Genomic DNA, 16,381 nt, shown 5'->3' with positions numbered 1-16,381 from the left:
CGAGCAACTCGATTACAGCCTCGTCCGGTAGAGATAGTCATGCAGGTGAACAGGTGACTCTCGACCGTCATCCAGCTACTGTGCACCACCAAACATTACGAACAGCAACATGGAATGTAAGAAGTCTGTACCAGAAAGGAAAATTAGCAAATGTAGTTATGGAAATGAAGAGATTGAATATTAATGTTTTAGGATTATCAGAAGTTAGATGGAAAGGAGCAGGAGAACTTAATTATGATGACTGTAAAATTATATACTCAGGAGGAGGAGAACACCAAAGGGGAGTTGGAATTATACTAGATAATAAAACGGCGCGAGCAGTCAAAGGATTCTGGCCCATATCAGACAGAGTAATGGCAATCAAACTACAAGCAAAACCTTTTGATTTTGATATTTTACAAATATACGCCCCAACCACCAGTCACGATGATGAAGAAGTGGAAAATTTCTATCAACAAATAGATAAAGCAATGCATCAGTTTAAGTCTTCAGACATAAAACTCATCATGGGCGATTTTAATGCCAAGGTGGGCCGAGAAAGAATAGAAGATATTGTGGGCCCACATGGTCTGGGAGACAAAAATGACAGAGGTGATCGTCTTATTCAATGGTGCCGTCAACATGATCTGACAATCACAAATACTTGGTCAACAAACCACAATAGAAGGAAGTGGACATGGAAAAGTCCTGGAGATGGAATGAGAAACCAAATAGATTACATACTCATCAGCAAACGTTTCCGAAACTCGGTTTTGTATGCCAAATCTATGCCGGGGGCTGACTGTAACAGCGATCATATACCTGTGCTATGCCCCATACGAGTTAAATTGAAAATCTGCAAAAGAGCAAAGGCTAAACCTAAATACCAACTAGACATTCTCCGGGAGGAACAGAAGATACAAGAAAAATTTGAACTATCAGTAAGAAACAAGTTTGAAGTGCTTGGAGAACTAACAGATATAGAAGAGAAATATGAGCAGTTTAAAGACAGTGTTGTTGCATCATTAGAAGAAAATGTTCCAACCACACTTAAGTTGCAGAAGAAGAAATGGATTACTCCAGAGATGTTAGAACTAATGAATGAGAGAAGAAAGGCCAAAAATCAGGAAGAAAAATACAAGACTCTGAACAGGCAGATAAAAAGAAAATGCAACGAAGCTAAAGAAGACTGGATAAATGAACAATGTCACTATATAATGTCCTGCAAAGAAAAAAATGGCAAATTCTTCCATCAGAAAATCAAAGAAGTGACAAACAAAACTAAATCAGGTGCTAAAAGTGAATGCATCAAAGACAAGCGTGGAAACACCATCATGGACAAAGACTGCATTCTAAACAGATGGTCAGAATATATTGAAGAACTTTTTTTTGATAATCGAGGAGAAATGCCTATGATAAAAGAACTGGAAGGGCCTTCTATAATGAAAGATGAAGTTAGGAACGTCATGAAAAGCATGAAAAATGGAAAAGCTGCAGGACCTGATGCCATAACAATTGAAGCCTTGACTGGCCTGGGTGAATGGGGGATTGAATTCATCACAAACCTTCTAAATCAAGTGTATGACACAGGAAAAATGCCAACTGATATGAAACGATCCATTTTTATAGCACTACCAAAAAAGCCAGGGGCAGTTGATTGTGAACAACACAGAACTATTAGCCTAATGAGCCACCTCACAAAAATTCTTTTGAAGATAATTTTACTAAGAATAAGAAATAAAATACGACCTGAAATTGGGGAGATGCAATTTGGTTTTGTTGAGGACAAGGGTACCAGAAATGGAATATTCACATTATCAATGCTGATGGAAAGATGTATTGAAGTAAATAAAGATCTGTATATGTGTTTCATCGACTATTCAAAAGCCTTTGATAAAGTACAACACGAAAAACTATTCAAAATTCTATCATCCTTGGACATTGATGGTAAAGATTTAAGAATATTACGGAATTTGTACTGGGAACAAGAAGCAGCAATGCGTGTTGACAACGAACTAAGCAGTTTTACACCTATTAGAAGAGGAGTTAGGCAGGGGTGTGTTTTGTCTCCAGATTTATTCAACCTCTATAGTGAAATGATATTAAGAGATATCGAACATAAGAAGGGGGTGTGTATTGGAGGAAAGAATGTAACAAATCTGAGGTATGCAGATGATACGGTTCTACTGGCAGAATCTGAACATGAACTACAAGAATTACTGGATGTTGTAGTCAGGAGTAGTGAAAATATGGGACTGGAACTGAATATATCTAAAACAGAATGTATGACGGTATCTAAAAATAATAACCCACCAGCCTGTGTAATAACAAGCAGAGGACAAACAATACAACAAGTTGAATGTTTCAAATATTTAGGCTTCAATGTAACATCCAATGGAAAATCAGATTGTGAAATAAAGAAAAGAATAGGTATGGCGAAGAATGCATTCAACCAGCTGCATACAATTATGAAAAACAGGAATATTAGCATGAAAACAAAAATCAAAGTCCTGGATTGCTATGTACTGTCTGTGCTGCTATATGGTTGTGAGAGCTGGACCATAAACAAGACCATGGTTAAAAGACTGGAGGCAGTGGAAATGTGGTTTTACAGAAGAATGATGAGGGTGTCATGGATGGAAAGGAAAAGAAATGAAGAAATTTTAGAAATGGCAAACAGAAAAAGATCACTGATAACAAAAATCATCAAACGCCAAATGGAATTTTTAGGACACATTATCCGCCACCCTGGTTTGGAAATACTCGCCTTGACTGGAAAGATGAATGGAAAAAGAATAAGAGGAAGACAAAGAATAACGTATTTGAAAGGGATAAGAACTTGGACAGATGAAGCTGAGAAAGGTGGCGCTGCTTTAATAGAATTGGCAAGAGATAGATCAGCTTGGCGGAAGATGACCTCCGACGTCTGCTTCAGATATGGAACTACATGAGATGAGATTATTTCCTTATACATCATCACTCTGTTATATTTTGTTTTGTTTTGGATTTATCTTGTGCGTTGGGAGCATCACCCTTGAATCATATACCTATGATGTTCGCATGGGTGTACGATCCGATAGTGATGTCGTTTCTTCTTCTCTTTACTAGCCTATCCTGCTTCTTTGGTTTGTGATTGTATTTTTGACAGGGGATATTTTTTTTCTGTAAATCTTCTGCCTGTTTGTTCTTGGTTATTTATAATTTAGCTTATGATATCTTTAGGTTATGATTTTGATTTACATTTGTACTATTTTTGTTAGATTGCTTGTTTTTTTGTTTCAGCGGTCTCTCATATAACCTCAATTGTGTTGGAAGAGACCTAAAGCAACAAACAAAAAAAAAAAAAAAAAAAAAAATATCTTGTGCGTTCCTCTTAGCGAGACCCTGTATCAGAAATCTTGTGTTTTTGAATATTATTACATTTTTATTTTTTTAAATTTTTCTTTTAAAAAAAAATAAAAATAAATTTTTTTCATTGATTTTATTATAAATCATCTCCCTATTATGTACTATTATATTTTTTTTGGTTTGTTTTGGATTTGTCTTGTATACATACATGTGAACCTTTATCATCAATCTTGTGTTTTTGAATATTATTAATTTTGTTGTTGTTTTATCTTTCTCTTTTGAAATTTAAAAAATAATATTTTATTTCTTCATTGTATGATGTTTTTGGATTCATCTCAGGTAATCACCAACAAACTGAAGGAAATGTATCAGATGATTACACTGGGTGGAGATGCAGAATTGGAATTGGTCGATTCCCTCGATCCGTTCTCAGAGGGCATTGTCTTCAGGTGAGCTTTCTCCTTTCTTTTACATTTCAAATGCAAATGTTGCTGCTCGAAGCTTGAAGAAATAAATAACAATGTGAAATTGAATGTAACCTTCAATTTAATAAACGAAAACATATAATGGATGTTTCGGATTTCCCCTTTATCAACAAAACAATGAATGAAACACTACAGACGAATGAGATAATGTGGTAGTGGCGTTGTTAAGATGAATACTGCTCATCAATGTTTTTGTTTATAAAGGGGAAACCCGAAATGTTCATTTTATCTGTTTTCGTATATTAAATTGAATCTTACATTCAATTTCACATTGTTATTCATTTCAAATGCATACGTTCGTATATTTTAAAAAATTTGTTCTAGCTAGCTAAGGAAGAGTTTGAGCCCAATGCATTGCATTCCTTGCTTATTGTTTTGTCTTTTAACTGATCCACACTTTTATACACGACTTGCTGGGAGGGGCTCCTGACCTCCCATAGTGGGCAGGGAGGCACTTATTGTGTCTTCTATCCCCTATATCTGTTTTCCAACTTGCTTTCTGTTTTTGTCTTGGTTTTGTCCTGGCCCTGGCCAGATGCCCTGGGTAAGAGGGAAACGGTCAAATATATAGTTAGTTTTGGCAGATGATATTTTTTTCCTTGTAAATCATCTCTCTGTTATGCACTGGATTTTGTTTTGTTTAAATATTATATATGATTTGAGTGTATTCCTCTTCGTGGGGGCCTGTGCTTGTGTCTGGATGAGATTTTTAGGTGATTTCAAACTAAGTACTTGGATGGTGTGCCCTTGGAATAGAATTAGCCTTACTTTAAGAAAGGTTGGCAAGTTACTTGTTTAATATCAATCTGTAAAATATAATTATAACTTTTAGATTTGCCAGTAATTCTGTGATAGAAATTTAACATTGGCTGTACTTAACAATTTTTTGACCCCCAACCTTTTTTTTAAAAAGAATTTATTATTATTATTATTATTATTATTATTATTATTATTATTATTATTATTATTATTATTATTATTGTTGTATTATTGATTTTTTAAAATTATTATTATCATTATCATCAAACTAATGAAATAAGCTGGATAAGTTAACATGACTCGTATTCTCTATTGCTCCAGTGTCCGCCCTCCAAAGAAATCTTGGAAGAATATTTCCAATTTGTCTGGAGGGGAGAAGACTCTGTCATCCCTGGCCCTGGTGTTTGCTCTGCACCACTTCAAACCCACCCCTCTCTATGTCATGGATGAAATTGATGCTGCTCTGGACTTCAAAAATGTCTCGATTGTAGCAAACTACATCAAGGTTAGTATTCATTTATTATTGGGCTTATAGAATTGTGAAAAGTAACATTTTCAAAGCCTTCAGGCTTATAGAGATGAAGTTTGTAGGTTAAGAAATATGAAAAGTAATAATTTCAAAGCCTTCAGTCGTATAGAAATGAAATTTGCATGTTAAGAATTATGAAAAGTAATATTTTCAAAGCCTTTGGGCTTATAGAGATGAAATTTGCTCGCTAAAAATTATAAAAGTAACATTTTCAAAGCCTTCTGGCTTACAGAGATGAAATTTGCACGTTTAAAATTATGAAAGTAACATTTTCAATGCCTTTGGGTTTATAAAGATGAAGTTTGTCTCTAAACTGTATTACAGTGGAATCCTGATAAAGCCAGCCCTCTTTGACTTGAAAGATGGGTTGACTTTAAACAATGTTGACTTTATTCATTATCAATGAAACATAGATGAAGAACAGAAATTTTGGGACCAAATTTGGTGTTTACTTCAAGCAGAAATTGACTGTAAGATTGTTGATTTTATGCAGATTCCACTGTATGTTGGTTTAGATTTCAATGATAAAGAAGCTGGATTTACAGTTTTTTTTAAAAATTGCATCCACAGGAAAGAACCAAGAATGCCCAGTTTATCATCATCTCTTTGCGTAACAACATGTTTGAATTGGCTGACCGGCTGGTCGGAATATACAAGACTCACGATAGCACCAAGTCCGTCACTCTCAACCCGTGGAAATTATCGCAAGGATTTGCCGAGACTATCAGGGAGGTTCACAACATCGACATAGATAGTCCTGTGGCTTGAAACTGTGTATGATACTTAGATTGAATATCTGAAAAAGATTGTCTGCAAGAAAGAAAGAAATCGAGGCAAGCTGATTTTTTGGGATGGTTTTATTCTTGTAGTTTTCATTCTTGCTTTGTCTGGCACTGTTTCATACATACTTTTTCGATAAGTATTGAAATGTAACCTTCAGTTTATTAGATGAAAACAGATACTGTAGACATTTTGGGTTTCCCCTTTATCAACAAAACACAATGAATGAAACACGAATTAGATATGTGTGAATGGCTTTATTTTGTCCTTCGAGATTCAAGCAGCAACATTTTCAATTACACACTTCTTCAGATCTTTATCTTACACCAATGCCTGCTCCCCAATTTGTAACTTTGACATTCGGAATGTCAGGCTTGCCAACCTGTATGACATTGCATGTATAAATAAGCAATTTTGTCCAAAATACGTAAAAATGAGAAAATTTGCAAGAATGTGTATAAGTTAAATTTTTAAGAAAATGTCCTCATTCGAAATCCTTAGTTTTTTCTTTTGTTTTTGTTTTTTTTTCATTCTATTTTTACGCATACACAAAGGCAGAGGAATCATGTTTTTATTTTACATTGACAGCAAAATATCGTCTTGAGTTGTGAATTGGTATTCATACACTTCTGCTCTAAGCTTATTGAGCCCTTCCTTAAATTATGACATTTATTCGTGAATAAACAATTGCATCATGCTTCTTAATATAAAAATATCAATTTTTGTGTGAAAATATAGAAAAGTGTGCGTTTTCCAGTTGAAAATTTGTAACAATAGTCAAATGGAATGGAAGCTTCCAATTAATTAATGAAGACAGATATTGTGGATGTTTTGAGTTTTCCCCTTTGTCAACAAAACATAATAAATGAAAAGACAAATTCATTCATCGTGTTTTGTTGACAAAGGGGAAGTCCGAAACATCTATTTTAGTGTTTCATTCATCATGAGTTTTTTTTTTGACAAAGGGGAAACCCAAAATGTCCATATCATCTGCCTTACTTTTGTTATTTATGACTTTGGACTTTGAGCTTCAAGCATCAACATTTGCATCGTTCAAATCATTAAAAAAAAGATGTTGGTTGGCAGGTCCGTATAAATGTCTGCTAATTTAGGAAATAGAAGTAAAATAATTAAATAAAAATAAAATTCCCTTTATTCATTCCTTCGGGGAAATTTGTCTCTAGGGTCTATTCCAAGGGAAGACTGGAGTACCCCAGGCTTCAGCCGCAGTGCAGCGCTGCAATTGAGCTAGGGAGAGGTGACTTGCTCAAGGTCACACAGCGCAGCGGCAGGTGATCAAACTCGGTACCTTTTGGGTACGAAGCAAAGACCACTGAGCCGGGCTGCCCCCTGTATTTTTTCATATAAAAAAAGAAAATTGGGAGATACATTTCCTACAGTTGTAACATTTCATTATTTTCTTCCAATTCTCATGTCACCCATGACTTGCAAAGCACCATGGAAGACGTTAGACAGAGATTGGTGCTCTATAACTTGAATTATTTAAAAGAAAAACGAGATATGAGTTGGAATATTTTCACATTGAATTATAAAGCAGGAATTGAATTGAATAAAAAAAGATGTAACCGATTTTAAAAATAGAGAGAGCACAAAGGCAGCTTATGGTAAAATAGAGAAAATTATGATGAGATGATTTTATCTCATGAAGTTTTGTTTACTATTAATTTCAATATTATTGTAGCTAATGGTAAAACATTAATGGAACTGAATTTGTTTTGCAAAACTTATTTGTTTTTTCCGTTGTAAATAATGAATAAAAGTACCCAAACCTCAAAAACCTTTTCATACAGTCATTTTTTTCTTGTACCCCATTCTTTTATAAACCATTTCCCTGGTGGGCAGGAGGTCACTTGTTGTGTCTTCCATTCCCTTATATCTGTTTTCCAAGTTGGTTTCTGTCTTTGCCGTGGAACTTGGTTTTGTCCTGGTCCATGCTGGAGTTCTTAGCTGAGAGGGAAACAGTCGTGTTCAGTATTAGTTTGGGAGATGATTATTTTTTTTTTTTCATCTCTGTGTTACTGGGTGGGGTTCTTGTCCCCCCAAAGTGGGCAGGGAAACTCGTAGTGTGTCTTCTATCCCCCTATATCTGTTTTCTTCTATCCCCCTATATCTGTTTTCTTTTATCCCCCTATATCTGTTTTCTTTTATCCCCCTATATCTGTTTTCTTCTATCCCCCTAAATATCTGTTTTCTTCTATCCCCCTATATCTGTTTTCTTCTTTCCCCCTATATCTGTTTTCTTCTATCACCCTATATCTGTTTTCTTCTATCCCCCTAAATATCTGTTTTCTTCTATCACCCTATATCTGTTTTCTTCTATCCCCCTATATCTGTTTTCCACCTGGTTTACCATCTTTGTCTAGTTTTGGGTACCGCAAAGTCACGCAATGAATCGGTTGAAAATCTATCGTAAGCCCGTCGAAGTGTAGTAAGTTGGGCTTTTTCAACAAATCGTTGTTATAAAGATATTAATAAAAGAAAAAGAAAATTTATATCTGTATAAACTTCAAAGTTCACTCTTTAATAATTTGTAAATGTTGTTTTGTTACGCTGATTTGTTTTTCGGCAATTACTAGAATGAACAGCTTAATTTTCTAACTTTTTCGTTACGATATCGGCGGGTGAACCACGCACCGGATTGCAGTGGTTGTAAACAAACGGGTCGCGCTTTAGCTGTGTGTGTCGTAGAGACTTACGGTTTTCACCACTGAAAAGAGCGGGAATTAAGCTTTACAAACATGTAACACAAGCTAAGGTTTATATCCGCGAAGCCGTCGAAATATCGTTGTGAAAGCGAAAGCTCTAATTTTTCACCCGACGCCGAATATAAACCTTGGCTTGTGTTACACCATCAGAAAGACAAATTTTTCATCAACAAAAACATATTTATTAAAAGTTAAAAGCAAAATCACAGCGACAGCGATTTGAACGCAACGACACCCTATATTATACCGTTCTCCTGACTTCTGAACTATGGCTGCCATTCCAATCGTTGAACTCGATGCAGATCTACCGGCTGGTCGTGACCTGCGGTCCGACTCAACGGACTGTGAAAAAAAGACTCTCAAAAAGGATACTGACCCAATGTCTGTGCTAAGTAAGTGTTTTTGTTAATAAAATTAAATGCAGTTTAATTACCAAGATTAATTATATCAAATATTACGTTCCATTTTCCTTTTTTGCCAGTGGGAGTAAGCACAGCTATGGAACAGCCTAACTTTGTTGTCCTCGATTCGCTACTTTACGCTGTTCTCGATAGGTTATTAGGCCTTGGTTGACCTAACCAACTTTTTTTATTAGAGTAAGGTATCGTTTTAAAACTGAAAAATGACAATCTTTCTTATTTTATCACCTTAGTAACTTTATTATCCTTTCAACCGGGTATGCCTAGTCAAGTCAACGAAATCGACAGGCGACTTCCGGTTTGTTGTCAACGAATTGTTTTGCTTCGATACAGATGGGATTCTTTCAATTTATTTATAAACATTTCATACCATAAGTCACCTTGAATATTTTTTCATAGGTATTTTGCTTCTTATTACAGGAGATACTGGATATGATGCTCTAGCGGTCACATACTACGCAGGGACAAAAACATACCAGCTAACCAAGCCATGTCGGGATACTTCCAAAAACACGGGAACCTTTTCAGAGGAAGACCGATCACAACACTCCCTGTGATCCTAAACAAAAACCTCACAACACTTGGACAAAGCATTAGTCTCATAACGGCAGGGGACCTTGAAAATCTGAGAACCCTAGCAGAGGACCGGCAATATTGGAGACACCTCACACAGGAAATACTGGAAACAGCCAAGGCGACCCGATCTTTCGGTCGAGACGCGAAAGGCATCTAAGTCAAGTCAAGTCATTATATGAGCTTTATTTGTAATTGAGCTTGGTATTTGATATCAGAGCATCGTATTGTATATGCAAGCAAAGTTTCATTCCGTTCCATGAACTGAGAAGATTTTTACGCTGTGTTATTTGATGCTCGTGATTCATCTGTGGCGTGTTCGCGTTAATTTTACCCTCAAAATGTAAAATTTTATCCCAATATGTGTTTTTATGTACTTGTAAGCATCAGATTTGAATTCAGTGCGTGAAAATACATAGACATAGCAAGTTTCAAGGTATTCTGAGCATTGGTTTCAAAGTTATGGTCAATTATTCGATATTTGTCGTATTTTTGTGGACATTCTGCGAAATGGAGCTTTTCGCCAACTTCGCCACTGCATTTCAATACTTTTTTATTAAACAATCACAGTAAAAAAAAATAAGATCAAATTTCAGTACACATTGAACAAGTCCGAGAAGTTTCACCAGTTTACGAGTGAATTTCATTGCACAGTAGCATTGCGAACTTCCAGTATTTGATAGGAGATGCTGATTTCTCGTAAAAAATGACTAAGTCCGAACTAATTTCTCTCGAATTGACATGGGTATAAAATTTTTACCTTTCACTGTATACCTTTGAAATTATGTATATGGATAGAAAAAGTTGTATAGAATAAGAATATGTTTACAGTTATTAGTTTATTCCCATATATTTTTTGCAATCTTGTTGTGAACATTGTCTTTTATGCTGTTTGAAAATTGTCGCTTATTGTTGGAGTCCAAAAATAAATTTAAAAATTCATAACTTTTAAAATTTTTGTCCGATTTTAATGATTTAAAGACTGAAGTTCTAGTTTTGCTGTATTCTATCTGACTGTGTAACGCAAAAAGAGCTATACTGCATTTGAAAAATCACTTTGTGGTACCTTCTAGTTTTGGGAGATATTTTTTTCCCTTGTAAATCATTAAAAATATTTTTAAAATAAAAATTCCCTTTATTCATGCCATAGGGGAAATTTGTCTCTAGGGTCTGTTCCAAGAGAAGACAGGAATAACCCAGGCATCAGCCGCAGTGCAGCACCGTAAATTGAGCTAGGAAAAGGTGACTTGCTTAAGACCACACAGCTCAGCGCCGTGTGATTGAACTCGGTACCTTTCGATTACGAAGCAAAGACTACTGCTGAGCCACACTGTCCCCCCCCTCTCTCTCTCTCTCTCTCTGTTATGTGTTGTTATATTTGTTGTTTTGAATGTATAATGTAATGGTGGGTCCAAAACCTGATCAATATTCAACGAATGCAACAAGCCTCACGAACACAACGTGCAGCATGATCAGGTGTGGACGTCTTTTATGGGATGTTTGCCGAGTGGGACAAATGATCTGAACATGTCCTGTATGCGATGGGAAAATGACAAACATTTGTTGCATTTATGTGCAAGTGTGTACCTTTGTCCGCGCTGTCAAACCCTGGACCTTCCAGTCCAAAGACGAGTGACATACCACATAACTGCACAAGTACGGTGAGAGAATGTGAGTAAAGAGCCTCTTCCCAACTCTCAAATATGCACCTCTCAGAGCAGGACTCGAACCTTAGACCTTCAGATCCAAAGGTTAGTGGCATACCATTAGACCACAAAGCCTCATTTAATGAAACAAAAAACATCAAACACATTATGAGACCGATCTGATGACTGTTTATTTCAAATATTCATCAATCTGAACACATTTTGAACACAAAGCATGAGAGTCGACGAAGATACAGAAGAATAAAAAGGTGGAAATAAATTTTTTAATATATAAAAAGGATATTTGAGGATGGGAATTCCAAAACCTTCTAAGTCGTATCCAGATAGAAAATGAGTTGATCCTCAGGTAATCAAATGGACACCTTAGAATCAACAGAGAAAATTTGGAGTTTCAAAACAATCAGGGTATTGTTCTATTTGGCAAACAAGATGAATATTTTCCTCTTTAAGTCACTAAATAGATAACAAAAAAATTCAGTTTTCACTGAATGATGAAAATGCAACTAACCAGGTTTTGAAAGTCATTGCCTCATTAGTGCCCACTGTGTCAAAACGGTTTTATGTTGAGATGAATAGAAACCCAAAAAGTGAATATTGCGATAACAAATACAGACTTCAAGTGTTTTGCAATGAGAGAAATCAATAAAAATTAATATAACAGCTTCAAAAAAGACCAAAATACAAAACACGGAACATTTCGGGCTCAAAACCCTTCTTCAGCCAACAACATAAAAACATAAATACATTACAAAATTCCAGATCTATGACAGAAATTTGGTAGGTCCTCTTCTTTTTGTTTACATTCCAAGATTTATCTTCTAGAGAGAGAACCTACCAAATTTCTCTGTTGTAGATCTAGAATTTAGTAATAGTACTGTATTTTTGTTGTTGGCAGAAGAAGGGTTTTAAGCCCGAAACATTCCGTGTTTTGTATTTCATTCTTTTTTGAAGCTGTTCTATTCATTTTTGTTTATAACTTTCTTACAGTCCGCAGATTAGTATAAAGTATCACTTTGACTGATGCAAGAAATCGTATTTATTCTCCACCACAAAGAATAGAAACCAACACCAAGTTTTGTGTTTGAGGTTATAATTTAAATTTTCAGCATCTTGTTCATCCCGACATGAAACCGTTTTAAGGCAGTGGGCTGTTACATTTGTACACATGTTTTAACAAGCATTGTAAAAATGATGACGGTCCTGTAAATGTTAATTCTCATTTCATTTGGTGTACTAGTATTAGTATCCTTATTCACTTACACTATAACCTTTTTTTTTAAAAATCTGAATAAACAAAATTAAAATCACACACATTTACAATTAAGGAATAGAAATTAGTAAAGCTTTCAGTTCTTTTTATTTTTTTTTGGTCAGATTGTGTGATGGCATTTTCTTATTGTCCATTGTCTCTCTTTGATTTTTGTCGTCCATCAGAGCAATAAGGCTTGTTACTAATTCCCTTGATAAGACACCCGTCAATCGCAAAATGCTTTCCAGTAACCCAATTATTGCCAGAAAATATTCCGTCCTTTCCATTTCAAGAATGAACTTTATTCAAATTATAATATTTCCTATCATCTCTATTTGGTCACAACTGAAAAACCTGACCTTCTTCATGAAGAAATCAGCGAACCAATTTGACATGACCAGGACTTCGATGAATCCCGAGTCACATAGAAGTTACAAATACCTTGCTGGAAATAGTCAGATATGATGGAATTTTAGAGGGGAAAAAATGTCTGGCACCTTTGAAGGGTTAAATAAAAATCAAGGGCAAGGCTGAAGTAAAGCTCAAAATCAAACAATAAAAGTCACTCCATCAAGAGCACAAATAAGCCATGGTGTCTTTACAATAGATGGTTAAAATAGCTATTGTCTCCCAACCTCTCTCTCTCTCTCTCTCTCTCTCTCTCTCTCTCTCTTCTTCTTCTCTCACTCTTGCTCTCATTTTTTTTTTTTGCCTTCCAAATTGTTTGAAGAAACAACCAGCAATTAAAATTTACCCTTTATCCCTTAAACATACTTGAAATTTTCCACAATTAAGAAAAGTTCTCAGTCTCAGACAATTGATTCAGGGCGACCAAGTCAACCATCTTTAAAACCGTCTTTAAAAACGAGCTGGCCAGTTTTAATGTTTATAAAAAAAATTAATAGAAAATTTAGGAATTATAAAAACCCCATAGCAACTTTAACATGGACACATATCATTATCAGCAGTTAGTAATCTGTGTGGTCCATTATCTTACAGCCGACTATAAAAACTCAATCTGCCGACAAACATTATATTTACGCCAAGCAACAATTTTAAGCCATAATGATAAAAAATGATAATACTGTGTGTAATCAGCTCTTTTTGTTACCTCCATACACGGCAAGTGTTGTCTTTGCTACCTGAAATTTGAAAAAAATGAAGGTAATAGAAAAACAGTGGTCATGGCCTTATCTAACCCATCTTGAAATATCCCACTTTACGTATTACCCCAATAGTTCCATGTGCTCTTGTGGTATGACATTCGCCTTTGGATTGGAAGGTCCTGGATTTGAGCCCCGATATAAGTGGTGCATAGTTGAGTCCTTGGAAAAGGCTCTTTACTCACTTTCTCTCACTGTACTCAGGTGTAAAATGAGTACCTGGCTGTAAGAAACATTGTCTCTGTTGAAAAAACAATTGTACTATCGTCTGATAGGCGTCATGTCTCGTCCTACGTGTTATGTGTTTCTGTTAGCAGCAGCAGCTTCTAGTGGCCTTTTGCACCCGGTTGGATCACCATTTGGTCACATATCTGGGCAGGTCGCTCATGGCACCCGCATACAACTCAACTTGTGGGATGGTCTCGTGACAGTCAACCAGACTTAGACTTTTGCCCCATGATATGCCTTGAGCACGCCCACCAATGACAAGGCAGTGGTGATCCATTAGAGCTGTTGGTCAGGGACCCTTTGTAAACTGCTTTGAGCAAGTTTAGTGGAAATTGCTCTATATATAAAAGCTCAGATTTTAGGTTGTTTTTATTTTTTAATATCCCGATACTACGTCACCCCTTTAATTAACCTTTTTTTTGGTGGTGGGGTTTGATTGAGGATTAATTCATTAAATAACGGGGACAGTTATATTCCTATCTCAGTCGTGAAAGGTTGGATTATAATCATTATACTAATGCTGTGATGTTATTAGTACAAAACGCCTTTGACAAAAGACATTTGTATCAGATAAAGATCTGAAAAAGTGCTAGGCACAGCTTTTCTTTTTTCTTTTTTCTTTTTAGAGCCAATAGGCCCATGGAGCCAGAGTTTATCCCAGTTTCTATAGCGTGAAACGAACAATAGCAATTGCTTGCTATCCTTTGGATAGGATGCTAGTCCATTGCAAAGTACTTTCCACCAGATCTGACAGACCCAGCTATCCAATCATTGCATAGTGGACAGGGGGAGTCAAGTCATAAAAAACCTTGACTGTACCTGCCCAGGCAAAGCAAGAATGGAAAATACAAAAACATACCCAAAAATCAGCCTGCCTCGACTTGGGACCATACCTCAGACCTACTGATACCGGTCAGACGTGCTACCATTACAATAATTCATGGATGGTAGCAATGCTGACTTGTAATCAGGAGGTCTCAAGTTTGTTCCTCAGTCATGGCAGGCTGATTTTTGGGTAGGTTTTTTTTCTCTTGTATTTCTCTTTCTTGCTTTGTCTGGCACTGACTTGGACCATCTGAGCGGCACAATGTTGAATCCTTACATTCTTTCACCATTCACATGTGTAAAATGAGTACCTGTGTTGTCTCTGTTGTAAAATAATTGTATTATCTCCTAACAGATGTCATGTCTCGTCCTAAATGTTAAGTGTTGCTGTTGGTTTGTGACCCCTTGTAAAGCACTTTGAGCATGTTTAGTGGATAATATGCTATACAGATGCTCTATTTTTTGGGGGGCTTATTGGGTTTTTTTCAGATTTTATCTTATACCAGTGCCTGCTCCCTAATTTGTCATTTTGAAATGTTTATCAAAGCTGAGAACTGACCTGTAATGATAATGTTCCCTTCATAGTTAAAAGCACAACTGAAAATCTCATCGGTGTGACCTTCCAATATCTGCTTGCATTCGGTGGTTTCTGGATCCCACAGGCGGGCAGTCTTATCAGCACTTGCAGTCATGACTAGTGTCCCTTGGGGGTTAAAGGTTATCTAAAAGTGACAGGGAAACACAAGAGATGGGAGTTGTGGGAATTAGATATAGTAAAATTTGCTTAATAAAGTAAAAAAAAAATCATCAAGTTTTGAAAAAATGAGGGGCATGGACTGATGCAGGATAAAGATCTGAGAAGATGTTTGTGATGTAGAGCCAGAGCCCGACAAATCAGAAAGAAAATTGCAAGGAAACAATAACAATACAATTTTCCTAAACTGGGAACCAAACCCAGACTTTATTGTAGATGGAGATATGTGCTACCCTTACATGCAAAGTTTTGTGAGACTGATCAAAGTAAAAAGAAGGCTCATTCTTCCTTTACAATGTTAATAAAATTTTTCAATGATAAAATAGCTGTAGTGCCCTGCCTTCCTAAACCTAACATAACTTCTGTATCAACAACAATACTATGGAAAGCCAAAAACTCAATGAGAAGAAAATGAAAGGTATTATTTCGGAATGACCTAAAGAAAGAGAAATGAGTTCAATGTTCAAAGTCAAAATGACCGGAATTAAGAAATTCTAGTGTTTTGAAGTATAACTGACAATAAGATATTGAATGAAAGCTTCCATTCAATAAACGAAGACAGATAGTGTGGACATTTCAGATCTCTCATTTATCAACAAAGCTGTAAAGACGAATGAGAGATGTGAGAATGGCATTGTTAAGGTGAATAAAATTCTCACATCTCTAATTCATTCGTCTTTAGTGCTTTATTCATTATTTTGGAGAAAGAAAGAAAATATATATATATAATATATATAATATATAATATATATATATATATATATATATATATATATATATATATATATATATATATATATATATATATATATATATAGAACCAGAAAATAAAAATGAGATGAAGAAAAAAAAAAACCGAAATTTAAACTTTTAAAAACAAAAACAAAAAAAAAACAA

At 35.5% G+C, this 16,381-nt stretch overlaps 2 protein-coding genes across 2 annotated transcripts in view; one reads left to right on the top strand and one right to left on the bottom strand.

The window, feature by feature from the left end:
• Positions 1-7,678, top strand: part of LOC144956021 (structural maintenance of chromosomes protein 4-like) — a 54,425-nt gene extending 46,747 nt beyond the window's left edge. Inside the window, exons 26-28 of the mRNA XM_078886309.1 lie at positions 3,667-3,776; positions 4,893-5,076; positions 5,671-7,678. Coding sequence (XP_078742435.1) covers positions 3,667-3,776; positions 4,893-5,076; positions 5,671-5,868 — 492 coding nt within the window. The 3' untranslated portion in view covers positions 5,869-7,678. The remainder of the gene's footprint in view (positions 1-3,666; positions 3,777-4,892; positions 5,077-5,670) is intronic.
• A 3,732-nt stretch (positions 7,679-11,410) lies between these two features.
• LOC144956020 (uncharacterized) overlaps positions 11,411-16,381 on the bottom strand; it is a 15,830-nt gene continuing 10,859 nt past the window's right edge. The window contains exons 12-13 of the mRNA XM_078886308.1: positions 15,290-15,452; positions 11,411-13,656 (exon numbers count right to left, since the gene is read on the bottom strand). Of these exons, the coding sequence (XP_078742434.1) occupies positions 13,622-13,656; positions 15,290-15,452 (198 nt within the window). The 3' untranslated portion in view covers positions 11,411-13,621. The remainder of the gene's footprint in view (positions 13,657-15,289; positions 15,453-16,381) is intronic.

Source organism: Berghia stephanieae, chromosome 10, assembly GCF_034508935.2.
Source record: "Berghia stephanieae isolate SIO BIC M18660-M18661 chromosome 10, UCSD_Bste_1.3, whole genome shotgun sequence".
Taxonomy (NCBI): Eukaryota; Metazoa; Mollusca; class Gastropoda; order Nudibranchia; family Aeolidiidae; genus Berghia; species Berghia stephanieae.
This window is presented reverse-complemented; position numbering and strand designations above follow the sequence as displayed.